The following is a 19,422-nucleotide window of genomic DNA, read 5'->3' as shown; positions in this document are numbered from 1 at the left end:
TGCCAAAAGTTTATTTTATTTCATGTATTTCTTTTGCAGGGAACAGAATGTAACATACACTACTAGAAAAACATGCGATATGTCACGTCTGCTCATGTTTCTGATGATTCTTTTTTTTCTGTTTTTCCCCTCATGAACTGAAGCTGAGAGCTGCATTTACACGTTGAGGTGTTTATAGAATGACATTATTGAGTAATGTTTGAAGCATCTTCTGTCTTTCCAAATCTCGTACAACAAAAGAGGCTGACAAGCTTGAACTCGACCTTGCATCCTCAGTTGTGTCTTCATTGATGACTCATTACCATCCAATGAGAGCAGCTCTTGTGTCTGTCTGGTGTCCTAGAACCTGCAGGGATTAATCACATCCTCTTCCAGCAGCACTTCACAGAGGCAGCCCTCACATCTCATGGTCTCGTTCACAGCATTTCGATCAAGATTAGATGGAGATCTTGGTGCTATAGCAGTAATGTGCCTTAAATCAGAACAATCTGGGGTTGTTTTTTTTATCATGTTATGAGACGGCAGTGTGATATTGCTTATACTCTCATGGCAGTCTGCTGTATATTAAGCAACAGCATGGAGTTAGTTTAGCTGAGAATAGAGGATGGAAAGAGGTTTAGCGTGGTTTTTACCCAAAGATAACAAAATCAACCAACAAGTAACTTTGAAGCTCATTAATTTACTGTTTACGTGTTATTTACTTGATGTGAAGCATCTGGAGCCTGCATGCTGGACTCTTTCTTCTTGCATTGATTTTCCCAGAGTCCCTCATGGATGAGTGCCAAAACATAAAAAATCCACATGTAATAACTTTGGACAAGATCTAGGTTAGTTGGATCCCCTCTGTTTAAATCTACAGAAACTGATGGCAGTGTGTAAATTCATTCTATCTTGCTATGAAAGTTGGAGGGTAGTTTGTTTATTTATCCCATTTCCTCTCACTTTAAATTACTCCAAGCAACAGCAGACTTGTCCCAGACTCCAGTGTATTTACTTGGTAGATCCACTTTGTGTTTGTGAATTCTGTACTTTGAAGTCCAAGCATTTATTTTGAAAATCAGAACTACAACATATTTCCAAGATTCAGAGGAAGAAATGAGCCTCATTTAAAATACTAGCTTTATTGCTGACAAGTCAAAAAGTTGAGCTCAGTTTGCAGTCCTGTTACTTGATAACAACAGTGCTACCTACCATGGGAAGGTAGGGACCCCCCAGAAAAGAGCAATACTGCCTAATGTTTGGAGACCGCAGCATGTGCAATGAACATGGCATCTTGTTGACTTTGAGCTAGTTGCTTGGAAGGCAGCTGTTGTCTTCCAAGCAACTTTGGTGCATCAACAATGGCAATTAAACGGCAATAAGGTGGAGTCAGTCAGCTGTCAGTCAATTTGGGGTCAAGTTGGCATTAACGTGCAATCTATTTGTGATAATTAGTGATTAGCTGTGAGAAATTGGTGAAAATCCAAAAATGTGTGCATGCAGAGAAATTTACATTAAACAGAAATGTATGTTGCTGTAAATTGATTGCTGTGTTGCCTCCCATCAGGCAACCTGTCCAATTGCTTTGCAGTCATTAGTGGTGACCCAATCGCTTGCCATCGGTGTGTGACAGCAGAAAAATTCGATGCAGTTACCAAGCAACCACCGATTTTTCCTAGTCACAAGGCGGTAGAGGCTTATTTGTACTTCAGTTGTGATTGAAGCATAATATGAATTACTGCAGACTGAAATACAGTAACAGGCTTTTTTCACTACAGTGGTTCTGACTGAATTGGAGTCACCATTTGCTTTTATGCAGTGCGCCTATATTCTAACGATTTTGGTAAATATATTGGAACAGATCTGGAAGGTTAATGAGTTTATGCTGTTATTTTCCACACGGAACACCATAAAACCATATGAAAGTCATATCTGTAGAGATGTTTTATGAGAACTTTATTGTACCCACAGAAACAACATACATTTGTATTTACTATATTGACCAGAAACAAAAAACACCAAACATGTTGTCTAGATGTGGATAGGTGCATGTTCGCCTGCTTAAAGCCAAATCAGTCTTGATGTATGAAAGTGAAATAAATAAATTGTAATTGTACGTGTTAGAACTCGCTGGCTGCCACCATCTTCTCAGAAACAGAGTTAGAGGTATATAAACAAGTGATTAAAGCAAATGGGCATCTGGCTTGCTTGCAGAAATGAGGTTTGCAGTGTCATGGGAGATGTCTTTGCGGTTTGAGGAAAGAGAGGTTTCACAGCAGGAATCTGTACCCTACAATGAGCACATGTTTCACGTTAAATGGCACCACTGAAAGTAAACAGTTTGCAAGGAAATTGTGTCTTTTAGATCTTTTCGCTGTTGTTCTTTTTAGCTATTTGTCTTTTGTAGTCAGGGCACTTTTCAAGTTAAATAACAGCGACAGTTACGTTTCTGGAGATGAATTTGTAAGAATTTAAAAAAGGTATTCTTTCCTCGTGCCACGGTGACCTGACAAGTTTGAAGTCTCTGGTTGAACCATTTACTTGTGCTCTGCACTATTATAAAGAGAGCTTTCAGTAACAATATCCACGGTGTGGTCTCGCCCTACTTTATTCATCACCATATTCGCTGATAAGATTCATTTCTGCAACTACTTGTTCGCTGTACCGGTCTCCTAATTTGTTTTTAGGGTTTGCCGCTTTGCAGATATTGCACATCACTCGTTATGACACAGTCTCGCCTGTGATGATATAATGCAAGCTGACTGTACTGCATCTGTGTATTTAAAGGAAAGGGGTTGTAGCAGCTTATCTGGACTGAAGTGCTTATCAGCTGACTGACTGACTGAGTCTCTGTCTGCATCATGTAGTCTTCTCTCCGTACGTCTTATCGCTGCTTTTTATTGCGGTTTGCTGCAATGTTTATTCAAGTTGAGACAGCAGACATGACGTAGACCTTGGTTAATGTTGCTCTAATTTGCAGTATTATGGCTCCTATTGAGTTAAGTTGAATACATTTCAAAGATGTGGTATGATTAGCATCTCCAGCAGATTAACCGTGTTAGGAAAATACATATTTGGATCATGATTATGCCATGGTTGGAATTGTTGGTTTGTCACACCTCTCTTCCCTTTAAGTGACAGCGTCAGCTTATCTGCACACTTTATGGCCGTGTACCATTAATGGTATTCACTTTCCTGTGGTTGTGCAACCTCTGTCATACACTGGAAGAGCCTCATGTTTTTGACTTGAACAGTTTGAAACTGAATTGTGAACTTTTGAGGACTTAATGTAATTATTGATTTGTTGTCAGGTCTTCCTGAATCATCACCATGTCTGTCTTCTCTGAGCCTCGGGCTCAGGCTGCTTCATAACAATAAGTGGCCTGTGTCTGTACTCATAGATGTGCCTGCCATTTGTGACAAGCCTGATTGAGTCACAGTAGTTTATTAACTTCATGATGATTTTTGTCTTTGATGTTTTTTCTTATGCTGTATAAATTATTGACTTTTATTCATATTAGTTTCACAAATGTTCTTCTTTACTTCTTACCCTAATATAATAGTGATTTTAAAAAATCTTTTAAAATCTTATTATAAACTTAGTGAAAATCTATGATGAAGTTTCTAATTTAAATACAACTTTCACTGAATCTTTGCATAATTTATAAGAGATGGACTTCAGTGAAAAACTAGAATTACTAATGACTTCTTTGCAAGTTTGACTCTATGCAAAACTGGCCAGTGACCGTTTTGCATGCAGGTTCTGACCATCTGCTCTACCAGGTGAGCTACCAGGCTGCCTACAATACAAGCCCCATGCACAGGGCGCTAGTAGGAATCTGGTTACGACTGCTACGATACGTTTGCACATTTACTTTGGTTACATGCACACAGTTTTTCACGTTGTTTAAAGCCAATCCTAATTACAGTTCTGGATCAGGTGTTGTGCTACCTGTAAAAGCCTCCTGTCAGCGGCACTCTTTGAGCTTACATTTTAAGAATTAAATGTGTAAAACTACAGAAATCTGTAACTTAATTATTTTGGTGTAGCATGAATTTAAATGGGGGGGATCTTTATTAGTAGAAAAAGCTGTGAAACTTAGAAATGCAATTAAAAGTCCAACATTTATGCTCGCATTTTACGTTTTCCAAAGCCAGCCTGGTCCTTATGTTAGACACTCTGTAGCCAAGCAACCAACCCGAGGGACCCACCCAGTGAAATAGTCAAATATATGAAAAGTTGAATATTTGGGTAAAAACCTAGTTAACATGTTGTAATTTTACTACAGTTTGTTTAAGAAATGTTTTAAAACCAGCCTGAGTGTTCATGTGATCCTTTTTTAAGTATGTTTAAGCTTTTAGCTGATATATTTTGACTATTATACTTCATGTTCAGGGGAGTGTTTTATGATTTTCTTGCCTTGCTGAACTCAGTTTCCTCTTTTCTGTCCTCAGATGAACCGTCCAGTCCGAGCATCGACCTGGAGAGTGCGCACATCCCCGCCTCAGCCGTGATATCTGGAACGCCCATCATCACCACCATCCCAGCCAGCCCCCCTTCTCCGTCCCCTCTCATTCGCCGCCAGCTGTCACATGACCAAGGTGTGTTTTCCATATCAAAGGGTTAGTCAGCTGCTGAATTTGGCGCAGAAAGGGACAGTTTCAAATAATTATGTGACCCTCTTTTAATAGATTCTCTCCGTCTCACAATTATTGAGTCAGATTCTGGTTCTAAAACTGAGCGCTCCAAGTCGTACGATGAAGGCCTCGATAACTACCGGGAAGAAGGCAAAGGGTAAGATGCTCTCACAACAGTGCATGTAAAAACTTGTGAAAACAGCCACTATCAGTCTTGTAATAAAAAAAAACAGGACAAACAAAGGCAGGTTTTAGTAGATTATTTACAGTTTAGTAGTAAAAACATGGCGCTGCACAAAAAGCGAAACATACCTCTGCGTTTAACTCCGATGCGGGTCCATCAGCTGTGTACAGAGTTTTAACAATTTACTGATCACTTGTAAGGTCACATTTCTGGAAAGCTTATTGGCAGTGGATGGATTTATGGGTAGCTTACTCCTGTGACTGATCAATTTTGCTTTTACACTCTCAAGAAAGAGAGGGTGTTGTCTTTCCTAAGCAGTAAAGTCAGAGGTTGTTTTGGTTCTGTTTTACTCCAAAACCAAAGAGAACGAGCACATTTTGTTTGAACCAATCCCACTGAAGCAGGTTTTATTATTTGATGTAGTTTTAAACGCTTATTCTCACACACATCTCATACTTTCTGCTGCCCTCACATTTTTTTCCATTTCTGTCTAGGCGGTCCTTGATACCTGGTCTGAAAAGTCTTATGAAGGTAAGTTTTTTTTTATGAGCTCACTGTCGGCTCTTTGTTTTTATCAGCGTTTCCTGCTCAGATATTTATGCAACCTTTGTTTCACACCCACATTATAAACGTCTCTCACCGTAATGTGAATATATTGTGGAAACTGGGAGAGCTGTGGGAGTTGCGTCATTGCTGCTTTTGTAAATGATTCATTTAAAAGGAGTTTTTAATTTACTGTATATCACTGGTGCACTTTCGCCTCGTCTTGCACTTGAAAACCTTTCGGGCTTTCATGCGTTTGCATTGGTTTCGTCTCCGTTTCAGGCTGTGGACAGGTCATCGGATGATTCAGGGTCAAGGAGAGATTCCTCATCAGACGTCTTCTGTGACGCCACCAAGGAGGGATTGCTGCATTTTAAGCAGCTTCATACAGAAAAGGCCAAGGTGTGCACCGTCTCTGTTTAAAACCCACACAGTGCCACAGAAATCATGCCTCACACACTTTTATATCCATTGACCTGCTCGAAATTTGGTTTATTAACCATAACAGCTCCTTCTTGATGATATCTTATCTATATTTCCTCTGCTGTTTGTTTTACTTGCTTGAGCAGTTTAGATTTTCTTGTCTCATATTGTCCACAACACCGTGATTATAAAGCAATAGTAGTGCTTTTAAGATTGGTTGAATTCCTGCTGTTTTGCTTTGTAAACTATTCTCTTCTTCATGACGTGTTTTATGTAGCGTGTCGGAGGCGGCATGCGGCCGTGGAAACAGATGTACGCCGTGTTGAGAGGAAACTACCTCTGCCTATACAAAGACAAAAAGGAGGGCCAAGCACACGCCAACTGCCAAGCAGTGGATGAGCCGCTGCCGATCAGCATCAAGTCCTGCCTGATTGACATCTCCTACAGCGACACGAAGCGGAAGAACGTCCTGAGGCTGACCACGTCGGACTGCGAGTACCTGTTCCAGGCTGAGGACCGGGAAGACATGCTGGCCTGGATCAGAGTCATACAGGAGAACAGCAACCTGGATGACGAGGTGCGAGTCTTGGGTTCAAACTGTTGGGACAGTCATTATACAAAAAGCAGTCACAAGACCCAAACTTTCATAAGCAGGCAAATTAAGTTAAAGTTAAGTTGTTTGAGTCCAAGTGCTGTGACTCTGCTTGTCTCCTCGGGAGAAAAAAAAAAAACACTGAAAGAATTTGAAAAATTTTGTTTTCAGATGTGATAAAGTCATAAAAACAGATACCAATATTATCATGTTCGTCACGGGTTGAATAAGCGGTCTGGCATTTTTAATTTTACGATTTTTACTGATATATTTGGCAGCTTGCAGCTCAGTAGTTCTCACTAAGAGTGTCCTCGGGGGCTTTCATGCGCATTAGCTTTCATCTCCTTTGATTGAGCAAAGCTTTTAAAGCATGTAACCTTCTTGCAAGGCAAGTTTAGACATTTTCCTCAACCCATAGCTGTGTGATTAGCATCTGTTTATTTGTTGAAACTTTATGAAGTACAGTGCATGGGTTACAGGCTGACATATGCGAGTACACTGGGGTTTAAAAAGCAGATAAACAGGAATTTGATTCCTGTAAAAGACGGACAGAATTCATAATGTTTAGCACAGAAAACAGCTTCCAGATTCAGCGAGAACATGTGTTGTACAGCTCTAATCTAAACAAAGATTTACAACTTTCTTCTTAAACCGATGAGCTGTTGGAATATTTTTACTCAAGTTATCGAATTAAAATATTAATGGAAAATATCAAATTAGCGATCCATAAGCCACCCTCTTCTCTCACATACAGTGCTGCTCTAATTTTCCGCTCAGTTATTGATATTTTCTAATAATTTGGGGCTTTCTAAAAACCACTGAGGCAGCGACGATCTTTGCTACATAAATGCAGAATTTCTGCATGGCGTTTCATCAAAACTCCCCACACCAGTTAGTTTTTCTTCAAATTTGTATTTACTTGTTTCCTCAATTGTGCTCTTTCTGCGTTCTTTCGATTGTAAACATTCATGTGATTCTTGGTACTGTCGGCTGCTCCCTTATTTCCCAGGGGGTCGCCTCAGTGGATAGAGCCGCATATTTGATTTGGCACAGATTTTATTCTGGTTGCTCTTCGTGACGCAATCCTCCCATTTATCCGAGCTTGGGATCAGGACTAGGAGTACGCTAGCTTGTGACTCCATGGTGTTTATTATGGTGCTTATTCTAGTTCTAATTATTTGTTTTAAATATGCGGGATTTCAAAATAAATGCGCCAGTTAAGGATGACACAGTTACATTTCAGTTGCACAGGGACAATAAAATAGCTGAATTTGTGTGTTCATCTGCAGATTTCTGTCAGCAGGACTCGTTGTGTTCATTTCTTTTTCTGGACTTCTGGGTAACATTTATGTGACTAAAACTGAATAAACTGAATCTCTTTGAGTTTTGGTTGGATGAAACTTTTTGGAATGTTTTGTGACATTTTGGAGATGAAATGAAGAACAAAGTAGGTGCATCTTCCCGTATTTGAAATATAAACTCTTTTGAGGACCTAACCAGCCAAATGTTTTGTTCTAACAGTCCTCCCTGGGACACCTGAGAGCTGCAGGTTATATAACGATCTGTCATAGTCTGTAAGGCCGGGCTGAAGGGCACAATTGCACCAGATTCCCGTAAACATTTGTTATCACGTCTCATATCACGCCCTGTCATTTTTTCCGTCTTCCCTTTTTTTAGAATGCCGACTTTACTAGCCACGACCTCATCAGCAGGAAGATCAAAGAGTACAACACCTTGATGAGGTAAGGGTGACATGAAAGCAGGTGAGCGGGGAAGGGAGGTGTCTCATAGCTCATGGGAAAGCTCTGAAAGTTTCGTGTCCATGTCTCATGCAGCCCGACTGGCAGCAAGACGGAGCCGTCTCCCAGAACTTCACGCCAGTCGCTAAGGCAGACGCTGCTGGGAGGGAAAGGAGAGACCAAAGCAACAAGCCCACACTCACCCAAAGCTGAGCAGGAGAGGAAGAACATGCACAAAGGTATGAAAAGGAAGAACATTTTATATCTGATAAATAATAAAATTAATCACTAATGCTTCCTTCATTTGTTATGTAAAAGTAGTATATAAACATTTACTGGGGTGGCTGTGGCTCAGGAAGCAGAACAGGTCATCTACAAATCAGAAGGCTGGCAGTTTGATCACTGGTTTTCATTTTGAGTACACGGTGCCTCTGCTTTATGCAGCCTTTACATATTTAGATCAGGCAGCGTGACTATATGGTTAATACAATGCTTTGTAGTTAAACTCTTACAGGCTGTTTTTAAAGGGGTACAAATGGTTAAAGGAAATGAATCATAAATGCTCACAGAGCAAACTGCACAGTGCGTTGAAGGTGTTTTGATGATGACGATGGAGGGTATCACTTCTGGAAGTAATAACTCATTGTTTTACAGTTAATGTTACTTTAATGCAAGTAAGTACACGTTCAATGAGCTGTGCCTCAAGTACAACACCCGTAGAGCTTGATTCGTGCCTGTTAAAGGTAATAAACTTGAAGATTGTTGCACCTTGTGCCAGAAACTGCTCAGCTTAGCAGTACAAAACGTATTAGAGTGGCAAGAAGACTGCAAGAAAACAGTCAGTATAGTTCTGTATTCATATCTGGAGCATCACAATAATCCTGACAGTCGAATCCATTCTGCACTTAATAAATCCTGTATTTGACAGCATTTGGATCCAGATAAGAATAAAAGCAGAAGTGCTCAGGATTTACACACAGTAGCTAAACATCAATCATATAAAAGGAGTTATTGGATTTTACTACATATCCTTAACTTATCCTTCTCAGACATGTTGTAATTAGAAGCTACTATTCACGGTATCCTGTGTGTTGTCCTGTGTGTGCAGATGACACCAGCCCTCCCAAGGATAAAGGGACATGGCGAAAGGGCATCCCAGGACTGATGAGGAAACCTTTCGAGAAGAAGCCATCTCCTGGAGTCACGTTTGGAGTGAGACTGGACGACTGTCCTCCTGCACAGATCAACAAGGTTCGGGCTGGTTTTATTCAGTGCACAAACCCAATGTTCTGCTCTGGAATGGGCCTTTTAAAACACGGTCCTCATTCCTCTGTGTTCCAGTTTGTGCCTCTGATTGTGGAGGTTTGCTGTAAGCTGGTGGAAGAGAGGGGGCTGGAGTACACGGGCATTTACAGAGTTCCTGGAAACAATGCTGCGATCTCCAACATGCAGGAGGAGCTCAATAACAAGGGCATGAATGATATCGACATCCAAGACGATGTGAGTGTCCTTTCATTGATCTGCTGCTGCTTTAATTAAACTCTCCTTGAAGTGCGTTTCCCTAATGGCCTGAAGTATTTTTAAAAGCTGCAGACTGACAGGTCTCTTTTCTACATCTTTGTACTCTGGCCAGTGATGGGTAAATCTTTAAAATGTAATATCTATTTATTGCAGAAGCTGGGTAAGCTTGTATTTCTGGATCACAAACATTATGCAGCAGCAGTGGAAGCTGTAGAAAACCATCATACTTGTTTTCCCAAATGAGCCTTTTGCTAAATTAATTGTATTTTTGTGCAGAAATGGAGGGACCTCAATGTGATCAGTAGTTTACTCAAGTCCTTCTTTCGGAAACTCCCCGAGCCCCTGTTCACCAATGGTAAGTTGATTCTTCTTGCCATCTAGTGGTTAAAAAGGAGAACTGTCATCTGTAAAAGTACTTTTACTTCTTCTTTTTTCGTCCTGCAGAGAGGTACACAGATTTTATAGAGGCCAACAGGATAGAGGACCCAGTGGAGAGACTCAAAGTGCTGAAGAGACTGGTGAGTAGAAGTAGTTTTGTAACATTTAACCTCATTAAAATTACACAAAATGCAAGAAACTAAGATGTCAGACATTCAATTTGTGTTTTGTGTAATTTCTCTTTTCCTTACAGCTTCACGAGTTACCGGCTCATCATTACGAGACCCTCAAGTTCCTCTCAGCTCACCTGAAAACTGTGGCTGACAACTCTGAGAAAAATAAGGTATTTGTTGTTGTTGTCATTGTTGCTTTTGTTGTTTACATATTTTTGTTCTTGTCTGTAGTGTAATTTATAGTCTTATTATACAATTATGTAGACCCCTCTGTTCTGAGTTACTCAGTTTGGAGACAAACAAAAAAAGAATTTTTTATTTTTTTTAAAATGTCAGATGGAACCGAGGAACCTGGCCATCGTGTTCGGCCCAACTCTGGTGCGCACCACCGAGGACAACATGACCCATATGGTGACGCACATGCCCGACCAGTACAAGATAGTGGAGACCCTCATTCAAAATGTGAGTTTCAGTGTTGGGTCACTGATTCAAACATGCACACAAATTTTTATTTTCTCACGTTTATTTCGTGTCTTGCAGTACGATTGGTTCTTCACTGAAGATGGAAATGGAGAGCCAGTGGTGGGTACAGATGTTACTACAATAACATTGTTTTCTTCTCTAAATACTAAAACAAAAAAGGCAGTTTTGGTGAAGTGAGTTGGCAAAAAAAATGTAGATGGCAAAGAGAAAAAACACTGAATCAGTTCGAAAGCATTGATCAGTTTTTACTCAGTGAAAACAAAAACATTGCGGTTCAAAAACATGATTGGTGTTACTACCCAGCTCTGTTAGGAAGGAGGGAAGTAACATAAAACCAGATGGACGTGGCTCAGCCACGGTATTTATTGCTTAGAGGTTTTCCAAAGGCGAAGAAAAGAGGCAGACTGCAAGGGAAAGGAGGGTTTGTGGGTGCTGCTAAATCAAGTAGAAAAGCAAAAAGTGGTAGGACAAAATTTTAGTGTTTTTTTTTTTCTTCTTCCACCACCAACAAATCACTGGTGCTATTCTGTGGCTACTGGATGTGATTTTCAGTTGCATCCTGCAGAATCTGCCCACCATGATTTTCCTAAAAGAAACACTTTCATCTTTGTAATGCTCCGTTCTCCTATTGGTTGAAATGTGGAACCTCATCAGTGTGAAAGAAGTAACAGTACAACTGCAGCAATGCTTCCTACCCCAACTAAAACACTCTAGTAGCAACACCACTGTCCCTTGTGGTGTTTCTGAGTATTTCCCATGTGCTATGTGCTACGTGTGAGAAAGGACAGCTTTAGACTCCTGATGTTGTTCAGAGTACATGTTTGAAAATTGGTTTCAACTAACTTATGCAGCACCCAAGAAGTTAAGTATGTGTTCTTTCAAAGGATAGTTCACAGTTACAACAGCAAAGTTAATGGAAGAATGAGGTGCCCAACACCGAGCTGCATTCATTGAACATTGCTATGAAGTTGACCTGCTTTTTGATTGGACGTTGAATGAAGAAAATTAACAAACCAGCAAAAAACTGTTTTACCTTTTATGATGAAAGATACCCAAATCAAATCATTAACTTCTCCTTCCTCCTTTCAGACTGTGTCCCAGGAGGAGAGTGCAGTGGAGTCTCAGCCCCTCCCCAACATCGATCACCTGCTCACCAACATCGGCCGTACGGGCACATCGCAGGGTGAAGTATCAGGTAACACGCTGCATTTTGGCAGGCCAACTCTGTGGTGGGTTAACCTTTCTCTACCCTTTCACCGCTGAGCACTGTGGTCAAAGCTGGGAGGGACCGGTTGTGTTTAAGATTAGAAACAAATGTTGATGATGCTGCTTCTTCCCCAGGCCAAGCTTCCCCTTTTGCTCCTTTGGCTGTTGCCATTAGGAAGAATGGCTAACACTGAGTCCAAACAATGAATTCTCATTCTGGGACGTTACATAATGCCCTTTTGTCAGGTGTCTTTTGGCCCTGCTTTTGCAGTTCTGTAAACTTATTAGGTGTTAGGAATTAGGACATCGGTAAGGGTGGCAGTGTCAGAAATTACAAGCTTAACAGCACGATTATTGTGGTTGATGCCACTGTGGTTCGCATCCTGTTTTGAGCTTAGAAGACTTTTTATTACCTCAAACTGGGCTTTTGGGGGCCACATATTACATAACAAAAGCCTGAATTTTCATCTTAATTCTGACCATTTCAAGAACTTAACTTCTGTAAATGAAACCCCACGTAGCTCACCTGGTAAAAAAACATCTTTATTCCAATTTATTCCAAGTTTTGTGCACAGGGAAAAATCATGGATTGTCTTAATATTTATTCCTTGGTTAAGTTTACACCTCTTTAAATCAGAATCAGAATCAGAATCAGAATACTTTATTAATCCCTGGGGGAAATTATTTAGAAAATACAAGTCAGAAAAAAAAAGAATACGTAAGAAAAAAGAGCTAAACTAAGAGAAAAACAGGAGCGACTGTAACAGGCTGCACGCTGGTTGGCGCATGCGCACATTAAAGAGCCGTTCGTTGATTCTATAACGCGGCGTGTTATGCACGCTACTGCGAAAGGACACCTTCTGCTGAGACACGCCAGCAGCTTTGACAAAACGGCATTATCTGACAGCCCCGTTATGAGAACAGGCCGGTCCAAATCCCTGTGTGGGATTCAGTGGGCAATTTATTTGCATCCCCAAAAAGATGCAAAAAATTGCCTCCCTCCTTCATTTGCTTTAAAATCTATTCCTCCTTTTCGGTATATGCTAGCCTTTTAAGCAGTTCTTTTTAAACAACCTTCTGCCCTTTTTGGTACCCCCATTTCCCCCTCTTTTTCCTGCCTACTGTTGCACTAATACGGCATGTTCTTTGGCACGTCAGAACTAGATGTTTTTACAGTAAAAGGCGACCTCTGATTCCTCTGTCTCTAGTGAGGCTCTGTCGGGTGTCCTAACGGCTTTCCCAGCATTCACACATACTGATCTTGACACAGGCCAAGTGGGAGGAGTCTATCACACCATGATGTCACTGATGGACTCTATAATGTCTGTGATGGACAGCTGGAACTGTAGGAAGAAGGAGGATTGTTGCCCGCAGTGTAGCTGCCTAGTCTGCAGGAACCCGCAGCTCTATTAAGAAATGCCAAAGAGAGAGAAGAAAACAAAACAAACAAACAAACAAAAAAGTTAATCAAAGAAAGCTTGATGAAAAGGGGAAGCGAAGCGGCAACACGGTACTGTACGGTGTCCGGTTTTCTATCAGAGTATACCTAACACAGGCCGGTGCTACTGTCTGAAAGGCTCTCCGCTGTCTCTCCTCACTGTCTCGCAAGCTTGCCAACAGGAGAGATAGCATGGTACGGTTTCTACGTCACTGGTCAGTGTGCACCTGCATATTGTGCCTCCATCTGTATTGTAAGGGGTGTATAGGGGGGCTTGGCTATGTCACACAAACACAAATTTTAGCTAAGGGACGCTATGAGTGACAGATTGCAGAGCAGGTGAGGACTGATTATAGGTTTTCCTTGCTGACACACTCATTCTCATGTAGTGTCCTCTCTTCTCATATAGCTAGCCCCTCTGTGACCCCCCCGTCACCTTCATTTCTTTTTTTCTTTATTTGGTTTCTTCCATAGATGTTTTTTGTCATCACTGTGTCAATGTGTCTGAGACCTCATATCATCTCACATTGCTTCATTGGCAAATTTGGTATCAACCTGTTTTGACAGAAATGGATCGGTGACATTGATCTCCAGTTAGAAGCTTAAACCATATTTGTTATTTTAATACTGAAGTTTAATTTTAGGCTTTTTTTTTTAAATAAGGTTGACAGTTACAAAAAGACATGGCTAGGAAAAGGGCTGTCACATCATTAGATTGTCACTGTACAAATATTTGTGCTAAAAAGCTTCATGACAACATTATTGCAATATCTGGAAAATCAGAAAAAGAATATTCAGATCATTCAAATTATTTGCAACTTTGTTTATTATGTGTTTATATCCTTTCTGGCAAACGAATCTTAGTCAGAAAAAAGAAGCTATGACGACGTGTCTCCAAAATCTCTATATACTGTGGTTTTATCATAGACTGTATGTAAAAGATGGAAGCAACCGCTTGTGTTGACTTTTAAAGTTCTGTGTAAAACATGAGCTGGGAATTTAGACTTTCACCTTAAACTTGACATGACGAGAGGTTTGGATCTCACTGAGGAACTGAAAATACTGCCCATTCATAAAATAGTGACCAGTCAGTCAAAATGAAGCCAGACTCTATTGTCCATTTTACGCTACATGAAATCATAATTTACTGTATGAACATCATCTGAACACTGACTTTTTAAAGAAGCAATTTCAGTCTGTGCTTGCTATTTTAAAAGTACAGGTAATAGAAGCCCTTTTGGTGGCTCTTGCATTTTTTATATACAGTCTATGGGTTGTAGCTAGCTAGCAGTTACTGTGTCATCAGGAGGCAATCAACATTAATGTGCAGTGCTCCTAGCTGATATTCTAGCATGTGAATGATATGAACTGGGTCATCTACAGTAACAAATTACATGCTTTTTGGACAGTTTCACCTCTTCATGGCTTTGAAAATGATAGTAAACTCAAGTATTTCTTAACCTAAAGAAACTTTTTAAAACCTAGTTGGATGATCTGAAAAGTAGCACAAACCACAGAGATTAAGACACGTGAGAGGTTGACACTTTCAGTGACAATTACAACAGAAGCATTTGTTCATAATTCTTACAGTGCAGCCCAAGAAATTGTTGAAAGTATCAGGAGAAATCCTCATGTGTGGCCACTACCAATTTTTTTTCTATCAGATAATGCTACCACGGGACCACGGTTTCATTCCTGGATAACAAAATGATCACCATCCTCGTGTTGCATGGCACATCATCTGCCCCGCTGCTGTTCGTTGCAAAAGTTGCACTCAGAATCACCAAGAGGAGCTTTGATGGAAATAGCCGTCAGCATCTTCTGTGGGTTTTCTGACACCCTCTGGTCTACACTTAATTAGGAAACAATGTCATGTCACATGTCATGTCACACATACAGACGTGGACCTGAGTGTAACGCTGAGCTCATCTGTCCCCGTGTGCAGCATGGCCTGTTGTCCGCTTGTGTTTGCTCTCACCTCTCATCGGTCTCGTCTGGTGTTTTTCATCATGCTTCTTCTCATCAACATGGTTCTTTCTCCTCCTTTGTTTCCTGTCACACTCATTTCCACACGTTTAACCCCCTCTGTGTGCTCACCTGTGTTGTTAAATCATCTAACGTGTCTCTCTTTTTCTCTTTTACCTACAGATTCCCCAACTAGTGACTCTGCTAAATCAAAGGTGAGTGTGTGTCTCCAGTGTCTGATGGTGTGAGATGAGAGGAGGTAGGAAGAGAACAGATGATATAAACTTACTGCTGAAGGCATTTTTTGTTTACTTGTTCTTATTTTCTGCCTTATTCCCGAACAGTGAAAAAGACTAATTTGTGGTACTCACAACACTACTAGAATACATATAAGAAGTTAAACAGCAACATCTGCAATGTTCTCATTAAGAGACAGATGTGGTGCTGGACTTTGTTTTATGGTTCAAAGACAGCCTGTCAAAAAATAAGGAACGTTAAAAAGATAATTTGGTGTTAAATACCAGAGGATCAGAAAGAAAGATTGTAAACACAAAACTTAAAAAAATGACTGACCACAAAATTTGTATGGCGTTTGAAAACATGCACGATTGCAGTCACAGGGTGCAGGGATTTTGTACTTCAAGACACCCACAGACCTCACTGTGAACAGTTTTCACTCATCTGTTGCTACACACTGGGCCTCATTCACAAAAATTAAAAGATCACGTGGTCCCTGTCCTCCACCTGCTTCTTTCATTTTCTTCTAGTTGTGGTTCAAAGGGCTCCGTTATCTGTTATTGTTATTTGTTATTGCAGCCCAGCTCTCTCAGTTTACCCGAGGAGGAGGTGTGCCGCTTCCGGCTTTCATTCACCAAAGTCTTCCTTTTTTGCATTTTGCAAGTGTTCCGTTTTACAGCAACTTGATTGATTTCTCAGTAGTTTCTGGGAAAATCTTTGTCCTGGTGAATAACAAAAAAGTTCACTATGAATCTGATGGTAATTCAGAATATTTGTCTGGACATACAAGTGATTGAGGCCCATTGTGTATTCTCAGTGCTGTGACCACACATTATTTGACCCTCACATCCACAGTGAAAACGAAACAATTTCCATGGTTAGATGGTCAGCGAGTTGGAGCTATAAAGGCTGCTGTGCATCAAGTCTTTCATGAAGTCCTTCTCGGGGACACCCTGGATTAAAAACTTGTGGCTGAGGAACTTGGGAGTGTTCAACAGCTTGCTAGGATGTAGGAGGGAAAAAAAGGCAGATGCTTTCCATCATTGCACTGCTGTTCTCTTCAGCTTCAGCCGCGCTTCAGTTCATGCTGTGCTGCTGCTTCTGCTTCTGCTTTAAAGCCAGCATGAATCAGTACTGTGCTCCCTGTTTATGATGCTGCTAATATCCCTCTTTCTGTCTACTTGTTTGTCTGGTGCTTCATGGGAACAGGTGGAGTACAGACTTGAGGAAAGGGGTTGGGGTTAAAAGTTTCTGTGTCGTCTTTTGTGTTTCTTAGATTCAGCAGTGCTCATTTTGTTCTTCTTGTGCTCTCTCTTTCTGTTCCCCTCTCCTCTGTGCAGGGTTCCTCAGGGAAGGATCAGTGCAGCAGAGACCTCCTGGTCTCCTCCATCTTTGCTGTAGCCAGCCGCAAAAGAAAGAAGTCAAGGGAGAAGCCGCAGCCTAGCAGCTCAGACGATGATCTGGATTCTGTATTCCTCAAGAAGGAAATCCTTGGCCAGAAGCCAAACCAGCAGACCGAGGCACAGGGCGAGACTCGTCCCAGCCCTAACACCAAACCCAGCACGAAGCAGCAAGCACGGACAGAAGAGAGGAAGGAGAACGGGAGGACAGTGGAGCTCACACCTAAAGCTAAGAGAGAGCACCGAAACTCTTTATTCCTGAGGGAGAAGATTACCCCCAGACGCTCCTCGCCTTCACCTTTACCTTCCCCAAAGATTTCCAACTCTCCCAACATCAGCTACCAAACAGCTCCTCAGGGAAAATCCTCATTGTCAGACCCTCCGTCCCAGCTTGATGAAAACACCTCAGACCTTGGGACCATGAGCTCTGGAGCATCAGTGCCACGATCCAGACCGAAAAAGTGGATTGCGGGAGTGTCCCCTGACCTGCCAGCAGGAGCCGCTCTGGGAGCAGGTGCGGGGGCGTCCGCTGGCGCAGAGGTGAGCTCTATCACCTCTGACTACTCCACCACCTCCTCTATCACATTCCTGACTGGAGCGGAATCAAACGCGCTGAGTCCAGAGCTGCAGGGTGGCGAGGAGGCAGATGATGAGCGCAGTGAGCTCATCAGCGAGGGACGACCGATGGAGACAGACAGCGAGAGCGACTTTCCAGTTTTTGCTCCAGGCGGTGGCAGCAGCCAGTCCACACCCTGCCCAGTGCAAAGTCAAGAAAAGGCAGAGGCCAAAGGGGGCAGTGCTATCGAAGGGGGCACCTCACCAAAACTGGAAGCACGGCGGCTCTTCCCAACATACCGCATGATCGAGTGCGATACCCTCTCAAGAAGGTGGTCCCTGAAACAGAAAACAGACAGTGAATCATCAGTCGAAGGGGCTGCTGGCAGCGGGGAGCGAAGCGAGGGCAGGGCGGAGTCTTCCAGCCGGTTGTCTCGAGTCCTAGAGGTGATGAAAAAGGGCCGATCCACGAGCAGCCTCAGCTCTTCTTCGCGCAGTGAGTCGGAGCGATCCGAACCAGCCTGGCACCTTAAGATCACAGAGAGGCTCAAGTTTAGGCTACGAACGTCCGCTGATGACATGTTTACTCAGAAGAACCGATCTCCCGACGGTCGCAGTAAGAAAAAGAACATCCGACGGAGGCACACCATGGGCGGGCAGAGAGACTTCGCAGAGCTGGCAATCATCAACGACTGGCGGGAGCAGGGTGGGGTGGACCAGGCGGCTGAACTCTCAGCTCTAGACCCCCTGAGGCCTAGATGCTCCTCTCAGGACTTATCCATTCGAGACTGGATTGCGAGGGAGCAAAGCAGAGGCTCCGAGCCAAGCGTCGAGGTTGCGCCCAAAGCGGTGCCTGAGGATGATCACGCAGAAGTGCATGAAGAAAGACCTCCCGAAAGACCTCCACCTCCACCGCCTTCGGATTCCCCTGGGGCTCAGCCTCCAGCCGGGGAGCACATTAACGGCAGAGGGCTGCAAAGCAAAAACAAAGGCTCCTTAGGGGACGACGCTCACCCACACAAACTCTCTGGAGCGCAAGTTGTCCGCTCACGGTTCTACCAGTATCTGTGAAACGGAAAACAAAAAACAAAACCGGGATGAATGTGTACGTGTATGAATGTGGGTATTTTAGCTGAGGTTACTGCACAATATTTTTTCTACAAAGTATACTTTATGTATCTACTGTACATACTTATTATGATTGTTACTGGAATTCGACTGAAGAGATGTCTAACACAGACTTTTCTCCTGTAAGATCGAACCCAACGAGTGCAAGAATCTGACTTTAATAGGACACGATGACAAATATAAGGGTCAACTCGAGTATTACTGAGGAAAGCAGGTGCAAGAGTTTTTTTTAATAAGGAATCATGACTCAGTTCTTCCTCTTTGGAGCGGTATGAAGAATGTATTACACTTTTTGGACTAACATGAGTTGCTTGTGACAATAATGTCTTTTTCAAAACGGCATGTCTGTGTTTTTCTCGGCTGTACTTGAAGTACGTGGAAGTAACTGAGGGCTGCTTTCTGAGCTGAGTGCTGTGGGAAGTTTATTTTTTTCTTTTTATGTTTCTTGTCGTTTTATTTTGTATTTTCACAGCACACTCACAACAGCCAGATATTAGCTTGAGGAACTGGGGGATTATTATAGTTTTATGAAATAAAAGACTGAGAAAACAGTAATAAAAGCTGATACTACAGTATGTAATGCTTGGTACAGTAGTTTTGTGAAGGTATAGTCCAAAAAGTGAGTTTTTACATACGAAAAAAAAGTGCCTCTTTTATTTGTTTTGTTTTTAAACTGTTTTTATGGATGGTTGGAAACACAAGGAGGGTTGTTTTTTTTTTCTTTTAACCTCACAGGCATTCCAGATTTTATCCTGTTTTTAGTTAAACTCACAGCAGCATCGGAGCAACATCGGATTTTTATCGCGGTAATGTTTCATTATAGTTTTATTTCAGTTCCCC

At 41.9% G+C, this 19,422-nt stretch overlaps 1 protein-coding gene across 7 annotated transcripts in view; it reads left to right on the top strand.

Moving 5' to 3' along the window:
- LOC102297413 (rho GTPase-activating protein 21) overlaps positions 1-19,157 on the top strand; it is a 99,638-nt gene extending 80,481 nt beyond the window's left edge. For 6 of the 7 annotated variants that reach the window (XM_005932139.3, XM_014336745.2, XM_005932136.3 and 3 more), the window contains 17 exons: positions 4,435-4,581; positions 4,672-4,774; positions 5,296-5,332; positions 5,627-5,746; positions 6,045-6,344; positions 8,037-8,101; positions 8,195-8,337; positions 9,207-9,349; positions 9,440-9,598; positions 9,896-9,974; positions 10,064-10,137; positions 10,251-10,340; positions 10,507-10,632; positions 10,711-10,752; positions 11,743-11,848; positions 15,446-15,477; positions 16,840-19,157. In XM_005932139.3, coding sequence (XP_005932201.1) covers positions 4,435-4,581; positions 4,672-4,774; positions 5,296-5,332; positions 5,627-5,746; positions 6,045-6,344; positions 8,037-8,101; positions 8,195-8,337; positions 9,207-9,349; positions 9,440-9,598; positions 9,896-9,974; positions 10,064-10,137; positions 10,251-10,340; positions 10,507-10,632; positions 10,711-10,752; positions 11,743-11,848; positions 15,446-15,477; positions 16,840-18,525 — 3,452 coding nt within the window. In that variant the 3' untranslated portion in view covers positions 18,526-19,157. The remainder of the gene's footprint in view (positions 1-4,434; positions 4,582-4,671; positions 4,775-5,295; positions 5,333-5,626; positions 5,747-6,044; positions 6,345-8,036; positions 8,102-8,194; positions 8,338-9,206; positions 9,350-9,439; positions 9,599-9,895; positions 9,975-10,063; positions 10,138-10,250; positions 10,341-10,506; positions 10,633-10,710; positions 10,753-11,742; positions 11,849-15,445; positions 15,478-16,839) is intronic. The other variant, XM_014336744.2, reaches the window with a different exon arrangement.
- The last annotated feature ends 265 nt before the right edge of the window (positions 19,158-19,422 follow it).

This window comes from Haplochromis burtoni, unplaced genomic scaffold (genome assembly GCF_018398535.1).
Source record: "Haplochromis burtoni strain Fernald_Lab_line unplaced genomic scaffold, NCSU_Asbu1 Contig_155, whole genome shotgun sequence".
NCBI lineage: Eukaryota > Metazoa > Chordata > Actinopteri > Cichliformes > Cichlidae > Haplochromis > Haplochromis burtoni.
The sequence above is the reverse complement of the archived record's forward strand: the minus strand, read 5'-3'. Positions and strand labels throughout refer to the sequence as shown.